General features: G+C 40.8%; 1 protein-coding gene across 1 annotated transcript; it reads left to right on the forward strand.

The window, feature by feature from the left end:
* Positions 1–5,893: 5,893 nt before the first annotated feature.
* On the forward strand, positions 5,894–12,093 carry arpc5b (actin related protein 2/3 complex, subunit 5B). The gene is made up of 4 exons (XM_074634864.1): positions 5,894–6,022; positions 7,488–7,571; positions 7,829–8,005; positions 9,139–12,093. Exons 1-4 carry the CDS (start codon positions 5,894–5,896, stop codon positions 9,199–9,201), a joined length of 453 nt encoding a protein of 150 aa, XP_074490965.1. The 3' UTR covers positions 9,202–12,093.
* Positions 12,094–12,481: the final 388 nt, after the last annotated feature.

Consider the following 12,481-nt stretch of genomic DNA (forward strand, 5'->3'; position numbering starts at 1 on the left):
TTATTTAATGAATCTCAAAGCCCAAAACATCAACATGACCTCAACATGCTGTTAAATGTGATGTTACAAAACAACACACTGAACCACTCTCACCTCCAGAAAGGAGGAAGCCACCCACAGTCTCTCCCAGCCTGAAGACCTGTTCTAACGCAGCACCCACCAATTCATTACATTCCCCAATTAAATCATCATCCAAGAGCAATATTCCACTCATATGAAAGTACTAATTAAGTGCTTAAGGTACTTTGCTATGGTGTTTGTCTTTTTCTCTGGCACAGAAGCGCCTGGCCTGGCCCGGCGGCGGCGGCGGCGGCGGCGGCGCCCTGCAGATTTCATATTGAAATCTGGAGAACACAGACAGTTTCTCAGAGGCTCTTTCAGGTTTCATCCCCTCTGCAAGCAGTGCCGGTCTGTCTCAACTGGAGGGGAAGCGTGGCGTCCATGTTGAAATTTTCCAGGGCTTGTTAATTTGCACATTCACGTGAAGGTCATGTATGTGCCTGTATCCTCGCCTTTTGATGTGCTGAGTCACTCACATAGCACAGACGGGTTGGGGCGCACCACAAAGCCCGCAATGAGGACACTCATGACCGATGCACGCAACGCTGTGTGAGTGTGAGAGTGTGTGTGTGTAAGAGAGAAAGAGTGAGGGGGTGGAAGCAAGACAGATAGAGAGAAGGAAAAGAAATGTGTACGCATGCTTTCATGCAAAGGGTGTCTATTGACGGTCTACAGGAGAGCAGCCGTGGGGGGTTGAATGAGACTCCTGTTTCATAATATCATAATATCCTGATATTCTGGTTGTGTTATCCAGACTATGTAGACCTCCAGTGCACTGAGCAACACTGTCTCGCTATTTCTACACCACGTAACCTTTTGAGTTAACCCTGAACTACATCCCAAATAATAAAATCAACAGGGCTAATGCTAAATATTAATAGCGTGTCTAGAAGGTAACATGCAAATTGAGAAACTCTCATAAGGTGGTTAAGGTTAGACATTGACTTCGAATGGTTAAGGTTACGTTGTCGGGTAGCGAACGTTGCAAGGGTTTTTGCAAGATTTTGCAAGTTTTCTCAATTTGCGGGTTACCTTTAAGAACCAACCCAAATCTTGTCCAATCAGCGAGCTAACATTTGGGGAGCTGTCATGTCATTCATCTTTATTTACAGTCGATGGTACCAACTCAAAGGGTGGTCAAAAAAATAAAAGTGATTTTTGTATTACTTTTGTTGCTGAAAATAGTCCAATGATTACTGATATAACCTGTTTAAATATAATCCCCTGATTGTGAGGACTGTATGATGATAAATTGATTTTTAAAGAGACAAGAAGTGGGGTGGGAAAAACTTTAATTAATTAATAACTATTTATTCCATCCATCCATCTTCAACCGCTTATCCGGGATCGGGTCGCGGGGGCAACAGCTCCAGCAGGGGACCCCAAACTTCCCTTTCCCGGGCCACATTAACCAGCTCTGACTGGGGGATCCCGAGGCGTTCCCAGGCCAGAGTAGAGATATAATCTCTCCACCTAGTCCTGGGTCTTCCCCGTGGTCTCCTCCCAGCTGGTCGTGCCTGGAACACCTCCCAAGGGAGGCGCCCAGGAGGCATCCGTGCTAGATGCCCGAACCACCTCAACTGGCTCCTTTCGATGCAAAGGAGCAAGGACTCTACTCCGAGTTCCTCACGGATGACTGAGCTTCTTACCCTATCTCTAAGGGAGACGCCAGCCACCCTCCTGAGGAAACCCATTTCGGCCGCTTGCACCCGCGACCTCGTATTTATTGCCCTGATCCATCGAGGTGTGCCGGGGCCCTGGTATTGCACATGCTGGCTTACTGGAACGGATGTGACACAATAAGTTAATAGTTATAATTAATAATTAATGTTATTAATTACACCTATGAAATGTCTGCTGTGAAAAGGAACTATAATTACGATGCATTTGCTCCTCTTACACCATTACTCAGAAACCTGAGGCAAAGGTCCAGCGGTCTAGACAGGGCAGATAAGGAAATTAAAAATTCCACGTCCAAGAAAAAAAGTAGGCATCAATGAAATGTAGGTGTGTCCCACTTTCTTTACTTCCCAGAAAAGGCCTGTGTGTAATGAACTATAGTTTCTATTGGTCAGGATCCACACACACACATTGTGTGCCTGTTACCCGTGGCAACATCACAGGACTCCCTGCCAGAGTTTAACGTGAGCTCATAAGAGTTTGAGAATGAAGCCAAAACTTTCACCCCTTTGCCTGGAAGTTTCACAAGCGGATAAGTCTGTTTGTGTTTGTTACAAATTGTCTCTCTGATTCAAGTAAAGATGAGTGTGTGCATTAGCGACATGGAAAGTGTGTCTTACTTCCTGCACGAGAAACCTACATGTGACGCAGGAAAAGCCTGACATCACAGACCAGACGCGGTGGTCTCCCCACTAACTGGGTTAAATAAACATACTTGTGCCACAGCAGTGAACTAGTCAGTGGATGCAGTGACTCAGCACACAAACGCACATACACACCCACACATACTAATTCTGGTTGTCAAGATCATCTGTTTGGATTCCAGGAGATAAAACTTTCATCACGAGAGCAGTTGCATCTGCGTCCTAGCAGACTAAATGCTCATGCAATTATAGGGGTGAAGTTATGCAGGTTTATCACACAATTAAAGCTCCCCTGTGTGTGTGTGTGTGTGTGTGTGTGTGCATGCGTGTGTGTGTGTGTGTGCATAATTTAGTCTGTGACAAAAACCTTGTTCCTTAAACCTTATTTCATTTGTAGACTTAAAAACATACAATCGTTACATCTATGCTTTTATACTGTTTATGTTTTTTTCTTGTACACCGTTGCTCTGAGTGAGATTACCCAATGACTGTCCAATCAACAATATAAAAAAGTCTGACAGTAGCATTTCAGCCCGGTCTCACTAAATGTCGTATGACATATACATTTGTATGTTATTTTGCGTGCAATAACAACGCCTTTGTTACTTTTGGCGTGTCATGTGAACGCCTCATAGTTTGTACTGACTGCAATGCAAACACAGGACTTTCAACCAGGAGACCTGTTAAGTTATTAATTTACATGTATTGATCACTTTGTATTGCCAATGTGTGGACGGGACAAGATTTTGGCATCGGAAGCGTTCTGGTTTCTGTGTATAGTCCGAGTAGTATTGACCAATCACATTTAAGCAGGCTTTAGTTGAATGCAGGTAAACATGTCCGTTTGGAGAGCAAAAGAGACGGAATGCGGTGGCCGAAATTTCTGAGCCTATCGGCTATCATCTGACGATGATTTCGCTTTTTATTGGTTTAAAATTTGCTTGTAAACTGGCTACTTGTGAAACAATCCAGTCGCACACGTCGTCTCTCAACTCCAACTCCAGTCTTGTGTCTCAAGTTGCTAATCGGACTGTAAACGATGAGCAGCACACAGAAAAGAAAGTCTTAGCCCGGATATCCGCTGGCTACACCGGAACCCCAGAAAAATAGTGCCCCTTGCACCTAGGGGCTTATCCGTCGTTACGTTGAGCATTGTGATGAAGGTAACACAGTTTGTAGTCTAAGTATAGAGTATATAAGTCTAATGCAGTGAGGGCCAAAGAGCAAATGTACTACGGAGTGTTAGGGCCACATTGAGGAAAAAAATCTGAGATTTCCAGAATAAAGTCATAACTTTACGAGAAAAAAGTCATTATATTACAAGAATAAAGTCATAACTTTAGGAGAAAAAAAGAAAATAACACGTAAAATTACTACTTTATAATATTACGACTTTTTTCTCGAAATCTCAGATTTATTTTTTTTCCTCAATGTAGCCCTAATACTCCGTCGTACCGTCGTACCATAGACCTACAACAATGATAAATAAAAATGAAAATGTAAACATAAAACAGTTATTCATTTCCATTTCTAAAAATCCACAGGGAGCCACTGGAGAGGAGCTGAAGAGCCGCATGTGGCTCCGGAGCCGCAGGTTGCTGACCCCTGGGTAGATTGTAAAACTGAAATGCCCTTCTGGGATAAATGAAATGGTCTAAATCTGAATCTGAATCTGGAGTTGAATATATAATTGGAAATGTTGTGAGTTTTTTATACGTAGGAAATTTTACAGAATATTTCTGGTGCTTTGTCAAAAATGTGTTGACTCATGACATTGAGTTAAACCAGCAACCTGCGGCTCCGTAGCCACATGCGGCTCTTCAGCTCCTCTCCACTGGCTCCCTGTGGATTTTTTAAAAATGGAAATCAATAACTGTTTTTTGTTTATATTTTCATTTTTATTTATCATTGTTGTAGGTCCATGGTATGACGGTACAACAGAGTATTAGGGCCACATTGAGGAAAAATAAATAAATCTGAGATTTCGAGAATAAAGTCATAAAATTATGAGAATAAAGTTATAGTAATTTTAGGTGTAATTTTAGTAATTTTTTTTTTGTTTTGTCTAAAATGTCTCTTTTGATAGTAAAGGTTGCTGACCCCTGAGCTAAATGGATATGTAGTGTGCTGCTTTCAGAGACAGTGCAGTGGGGCTCTCCAACAGCCCCCCACCCCCCTGTGACTGTCTCTCCTTCTCACACACACTCACACACACACACACTAATGCCCCGCCGACACTGACTCTCCTTTCTCATACACTCTCAATACCACCCCCTACTGTATCCCTCTCTCTCCCTCTGATACCTGATTGTTTGCACAATCTGTTTATATCATGTTTATTTTTGTTTATAGCTTATTTTGTATAAAATGTACAGTATATCGGTAGAATTTAATTTTTTTTAATTCTTATTTTATTCTAACATTTTTATCTATTCTTTTGCTTACTTTATTACCAGAATAGTAATAACTTTACGAGAAAAAAAGTTGTAATATTACGAAAATAAAGTCATAAGTTTACGAGAAAAATAGTCAAAATATTACGAGAATAAAGTCATAACTTTACGAGAAAAGAAATTGTAATATTAGGAAAATAAAGTCATAAGTTTACGAGAAAAATTGTCAAAATATTACGAGAATAAAGTCATAACTTTACGAGAAAAGAAGTTGTAATATTAGGAAAATAAAGTCATAAGTTTACGAGAAAAATAGTCAAAATATTACGAGAATAAAGTCATAACTTTACGAGAAAAGAAGTTGTAATATTAGGAAAATAAAGTCATAAGTTTACGAGAAAAATAGTCAAAATATTACGAGAATAAAGTCATAACTTTACGAGAAAAAAAGAAAACACCTAAAATTACTACTTTATAATATTATGACTTTATTCTCATAATATTATGACTTTATTCTCGAAATCTCAGATTTATTTTTTTTCCTCAATGTGGCCCTAATACTCCGTCGTACCGTCATACCATGGACCTACAACAAATATGCTTACTTGCACCAACAAAACCAAAGCAAATTCCTAATATTTGCACTGTTTATATCATGTTTATTTTTGTTTATAGCTTATTTTGTATATTGTATATTTGTAGAATTTAAATTTAATTTTGTTATTCTTATTTTATTCCAACGTTTTTTATCTATTCTTTTGTTATTATACTGTTTGACTTGCACCAACATAACCAAAGCAAATTCCTAGTGTATACCTCTTACACCTGGCAATAAACACCATTCTGAGTCCGATTTCTTGTGTTTTGTCGCCATCTAGCGGCCAACACTGGTAACTACATGCACAAACCTGCAGTTCCACGCTGCGTCCACTAGGCGGCGATGTCGTGTAACGCGGAAGCACAAACCCACCCAGAGGGAAAAGGGAGGAAGTCAGGAAGCTGCCTGCTTGTGACAGCAAAGAGAGAAAAGCACAGTAGAATAAAAAAAGGCCGGACTTCAGTTTGAACTCTCTCTCTCCTCTTCTGGTTAGATTTAGACTCTTAAAAAACAACAACATGGCGAAGAACACGCTGACGGCTCGCTTCAGAGGAGTGGACGTGGACGAGTACGACGAGAACAAGTTTGTGGACGAAGACGAAGGAGGAGAGAACCAGCTGGGTCCTGACGAGGCTGAGGTGGACTCACTCATCAGACAATATCCTTACCATGATTAGCTAGCTGCTGTCTGTCTGCTGCAGGAACACAACCAGTCTGAGTGTGTTTATCTGCTCCCTCTCTCTCTGTATACATGTATATGTGCTGCATGTTTGAATGGTTGCTCTGGAAGTAGGCCGGTCACTGTCCAGACTTGCCTGGCTGTCACATTCCTGACATTTCTGCTCCAAGACAGAACAAGCTTTTTATGTATGTATATTAACCACAAAGCTAGTATGCATTTTATATAACTACAAGCTCACCATTTAATCCTGTAATTTAGTTTATTAACAGATGTATAGTCGTGCAGCTCCATTTGCGTTTCTGCAGGTTAGTTTAGAAAGATGTTGCAGAAGCAGAGGTAAAAGTCTGTCTACTCTTTGCTCTACAGCAGTTACCATTTGGGTATAATTGAAGAAGCTGTAGGCAGCAGTTTCAGCCTTTTAGACCTTATAAGGCATGAAAGTGCAGCACTTCCTCATTATATGAGACTAGCTTCCTCCCACCTCATGTTACAGAGACTTAAAGGAGAGGTTCATGTCTGACAATGACTCAAAATAGGAACATGGAAACGAAACTAACTTGCCTTTATTTGCATTTAAGTTGCCCTAAGAAGGGATCTTTTCACAGCCTGTGCAGTTATCAGTTATAGCGATGACTCTGTATCCTTTAAGATGGCTATCTGTATGCTAATATAAAAGCAAGGCAATGCTATTTATATTGCACATGTCATTTCATTTATTTATTTTACATTAAAATACATGTGCAAAAGACCCACCAAAAGACTAGGGGGTGTAAATGACAAGTTTCATCAGGATACGATATTATATTGATTCTTTGGACGAGACGATATTTGTTGATGTCACAAAGTCTACCAAGATACGATTTTCACTTCAGGGGCTTGATATGAGACGATATCATATGCCTATTTAAAGCAGCAGTGGGTAGAATTTGAGCAAATATGATTAAAAATGTATTTATTTTTAAATTATTTTTATAAAACAGTGACTATATCCTGACAGTAGTGCATGAGACAGGTAATCTGGAAAAAAATCATTTGCCTCTGTGTCCTCCGGTGCTCCTAATGGCATCTGGAAGATTTCACAGACCGGAGGAAAACAACCAATCAGAGCCGAGCTGGAGCCTGCCGTCTCTGAGCAGCTGTTAATAACTAGTGAACTCCGATCAAACGGTCAAACTAGGCAGCGCTGATCAAATATGAATCAATATTCTGTTACTGTAATGCCTATTTCTCACCTCGATGATATTGGATCATTGAATCGATATCAATCCAGATCGATGTATTGTTACACCCCTACCACAGACAGCAAGGAACCCACAGTCACCCTGATTACTTAAATCCCACGGACCCACGCCTCCAGTAAACTGATCATAAACCTGAGAACACTCAAATGTTTTCAGTTTGCTCCTGCTGTGCTGTGTTGCATCCTTAACCCTCCCTGCACAGGAAATCTCATGGAGGCTTTACAAGCGGTCTTGAAGAACCCGCCAATCAACACAAAGAACCAGAACGTCAAGGTGAGTTTGCTGTTCTTGGTCAATAATGGTGACGGTGCTGATGGATTATTTTGAAATGCAGCTAAACTCTTGTGGCGATTTAGGTCAGTAATAAGTTTTGCATGAACTTTTACTGAACTGCCAGTTTGTTTTACTGTATAATTATATGTATTATATATCTTCCATCCAAATAGCTTAACAAATGGACAGTTGGAGATGTGGGCAGTGATTCAGAGGTCTGGAACCAGGCTAATGATCAACTCTTCTTTTCTATTCAGGAGCGTGCTGAGGGTTTGGTGCTGAAGGTGCTCAGCGCCTTCAAGAGCAGCGACATTGAGAAAGGGGTGCAGTCCCTCGACAAGAATGGCGTGGACCTGCTGATGAAATACATCTACAAAGGCTTCGAGAGGCCGTCAGAAAACAGCAGCGCGGTCCTACTGCAGTGGCACGAAAAGGTAAATATTCGCACTTCATTGTTTAACATGAATCATAAAAGTGTCAGGGGGAGAGAGACGGGGGGAGTTTTCCTAAAATCCTTCTAGACAAACTATTGATTTATAGATAAAACTATGTGACTAGAGGGAGGAGTTGATATTTGAGATGACACAGATGAGCAAAATTTAAATTAAAACACCTCCAGGACCGTTCAAACATAAAGTCTGCGACCTTGTTTTGAGTTCACACTACACAACTTTCAAAGTCGTCAGATCGCAGTACTGTTCACACTACACAACTTGCGGTCTCGTAATCGTCTTTAAGTCGTTGTGTTTTCACACTACATGACTGACCGGCGACAGGGGGTCACACACGGCAAGATCTTTCGCCGGGAGGAATCCCCGATGAGGTCTCCAAACTACGTTTTGTAGCGAAAACACGCAGGAAATACACGGTGAATGACGTGATACCGTACGCAAGACACATTGCTGATGTTGCTGTTGGCACATGTTTACAAAAATGCCCGTTTCCACCGGTTTCCACGCTCTTTTACTATTTATTCCTCTAGGTGCTAACTTTGCTCCGTGTTGCAAATGCAGCACATACAGTAAGTTTCTATTGTTACAGGCGACACTTCCTCCCCCAGGTTTCCCCTCAACCTGCGTCTTGCGCTCTCATTGGCTGTAGCTCGTGGCCAGAGTCCCCGACAGGTCCAGATATTTAGCATGATAGATATCTGGAATGTGTCTGCGAGGCATCGGCGAGCGTTGGAGAGCCTCTTGGCTCGCGTCTTCGGACAGTTCACACAATACGCTCGAGTACTGATGTGCTCCAAAAACTGTCGGGGAGCAGAAAATCAGGGCTAAAGTGGTGTAATGTGAACTGGGTCTTAGATGTAGCTAATTCTACTCTAACCTGTCAAAGAAAAGTGATAATTGTTTATAAATGGCGACAGATTAATGAATGTTTCTTCAGCATTATGTTTGGGGTCTGTAGTTTGAGCCCATGGCAGGACTGTAAAGGCAAGTTCGAGATGGACTTAAAGTGGCCACAAGATGCCACAACTCTAGCTGAGCTACCAGAGCTTAACAGAGACTCAGTTTCAGTACTAAAATAAAACAGCCTGACCGTATTTTTCTCCCTGTGTCTCCAGGCTCTGGCAGCTGGAGGAGTGGGCAGCATCGTCAGGGTACTAACAGCGAGGAAGACGGTCTAAAGTGGATCAGTTCTCTCCACATCACTGACGGATACAGGATACTGTTCATGTAATCATAACAGATGGCATAGGGACTAAAAGGAAAAAGCAGACATTTAACCCAATGTGATCCTGCTGCGTTCAAGCTTAGACTAAATAATCTAATCAAATCAAATCTGGGTCACATTAGGTTAAAAAAACATCTTTTTCTTCTTACATCCCCTTCCTGATCACAGCCGACTGAATCATGTTCCTCACAGGGTGCTACAGAGAACTTCATGTGTCTGTGCTGCTTCCTTCATCTACTTACATTTTCTCTCCAGGTCATTCCTACACAGTGTGTTCTCAGTCTGCACGCCAGTGGTTCCCAACATACAGGTGATAAATCTTAGAAAACACGAGGGCTGGGCCCCACGATACCATGTCATCACGATACTTAAGTCACGATACGATGTCATCACGATACTTAAGTCACGATACGATCTTATTTTAAACGTTTTGTGATATGCTGAGTATTGCGATAAGATTTATTGCGATTTATTACACGGCTTTGTTGAATACTCGATTCTGATTGGTCAATCACGGCGTTCTACAGTCTGTTATTTTTTCATAGCAGACCGTTGCTATGGGCGCATTTTCTGATGTCCGACTCTGGAGGACCGTTTTTTGTGTCAAATTATTGATTTCTTAAGTAAGTAGCCGTATAATAAGTGGGATAATGTACAGTGAGCCGGTCATTGTTGTGAAATAAATCCCTTCAGGGCGATGCAAGACTCTGTACATTATCCCTAACTTATTACAACGGCAAATTATGCAGTTTGTCAACATCTGTTTTATCTAACGAGATACAGTTTTCACTTCTGTTCATCTCAGAAGTCGTAGGTCAAGGGACCCCTTTGAAAATGGGCGTGCCAGTTTTTCCTCACCAAAATTTTACGCAACTGTGGAGCGTTCTTCCTGACAAGCTAACATGACATGGTTGGTACTAATTCCTTAGGTTGTCTAGTTTCATATGATACCAGCCCGCTACAACCTCTGAAAGACAGAATAGCGGCCTGGCCTGTCGGATTTTTGAGAGGTTAGTTTATATAATAAAAGATCGATACTTGACATCCAGTATTGCCACGCAAAATATCACCATTACATTGCTATATCGATTTTTTTCTCCCCACCCCTAGAAAACACATATTCTCTAATCATTTCCTCTAATCTTTTCTTTTTTTTTTCTTGTGAATTACATCATTTTACACCTCTCTTAATGGTCACAAGCCAAAAAGGTTGGGAGCCACTGCTGCACACAGACATTACTGTACCTACACACTCATTTGAACAGACACACTCACAGGCATGACTCTTAGCATTGTATCCTCCATTGACTTCCACACAAACACACAGAGGGTTTCAGCTTTGCTTCTCTCAGGAAAACTCTCTCTCAGTATTTGTTTTCCATCTCATGAGTAGAGACGACCTGATGGAATAAAAGCCTGACTCTCAGACAGTAAATCCTCTCCCTATAATAATAACACCAGAGCAGTGGGAGGCTCTTGAAAAGCACAGTCACAGATGGAGGGTGGTGGATTTGCTCACGGGGGTCGCCTTTTACCCCGTGGAGCGGGAGAAGGGTGGGGGGTTGGTGTCATCCATCCTATCCTTTCACGCTGCCCCAGTTAAGGATTATTACCCACGATGCATCTCCACCACCACCACTCTTATTAATCCCATTTTACTGCTCCCTCACATCCCTCATGTCTCTCATGCACCCTCTGCTACTGTGCAGGGCTTTAAATAATGTGGCTCTGCTTCTGTACTTTCAGGAAAATTACAAAGTCACCCTGAGAATCCGTTCTCAGATTTATTTTGGTATTTAACAGAATAATAATCTAGGATTAAACATTTTCCTCTCGGTACTGTTATTGTTTTATAGTAGCGATTTCCGCCTCAAGGCCTAATCCCTACTTGATCGAAATAAAAAAAATAACACCGCTTAAAAGGTTTGATAATATCCGCGTGCTTGATTTGCAGGAGAGACTAAGACGAGAATTAATATTTTGTCTCTTATGCGATTTAAAAAAATCTATTGTTTGCATGATCCTACTTTTGAGTATTCTGTCAAGCATTTCATACTTGTCTTTTGTACATGTTATGTGTCTCTTCTGGAGAAACTAAGTGATTTTTTGTATTGAATCTGGGTTTAAATTCATGCTTGTTCGTTTAAACAAAATCCTCCACACACACGGTGTCGTCTGGCAGTCAAACTGTTATTACCACATATGCTTTTAATTTCCATACATTTTATAAAATAAGGAAAACTGGAAATGTAAAAAGTTTTATCTGCCTTATCAGGTGGATTGCGTCTGTTGCCAAATGATTTATTCTGCTTACATCGATGATTTTGTTGCCCTTGTGTATTAGAGAAGAACCTTTAAGACAAAGACGTGGAGTTATAAATATAAACAGTATAAATAACATACAAGCAAAGTGTGTTCAAAAAGTTTAAAATGTTATGTAGACATAGTGATCAGGGGAATTCAGTCCCAGCATAATGATTTTGTTCCTGCTCATTTCCAATCACACACACACTCAGAGTGGATGTTGCTTTTTCTAAAACACACCTCACAGTTGTGTTTTACTCACGAGTAGTTGCTATTTAGGGTTTTCATGTTTGAATACTGTCATCAGTGATGATGCATCCAGACATTAGATTCCTTTTCTAATGCAGTAAAGTCTAGTTTTACATGAAATCTAGAAGGAGAACGGCCTGATTTCTTCTTCTGCTTCATGTATTTCTAGTCGGAGATGCTCCTCCAGCTGAGGGAGCGTGTACCAGACTGATGTACAAACTGCCTTACTCAATATTCCTTTTTTATGTTTGTGCTTTTTTGACAAAAAATAAATAAAAGGTGTGAATGCTGATCATAACTTTGTCATGACTTTTGATTAAGGTTTACATGCACATACTAAGTATGATGAATACAAGTCAGGGTCTGTATTTTATCACTGCTACAACACTTACAGTGCATACAGACCCTTTCACTCCTCACATTGTGATGTTGCAGCCTTATACTACAATCGTTTGAATTACATTTCCCCTCATCAATCTACTGTCAATACTCCATAATGGTTATGTAAAAATAAAATGCAAAATTTCTAAAAATAACAAAACAAATATATTGACATAAGTAGCTGAATCAGAGGCCCGGATCACTCTAGACCAGCTATTCAATAAAAAGGGTAACTTTGGTATTTTTCAAACTGGACGCTATTTTCCCTGCTATGTGGATGTGTCTAAGTGACTAATGGG

The sequence above is a fragment of the Sebastes fasciatus genome, chromosome 5 (assembly GCF_043250625.1).
Source record: "Sebastes fasciatus isolate fSebFas1 chromosome 5, fSebFas1.pri, whole genome shotgun sequence".
NCBI classification, from domain to species: domain Eukaryota; kingdom Metazoa; phylum Chordata; class Actinopteri; order Perciformes; family Sebastidae; genus Sebastes; species Sebastes fasciatus.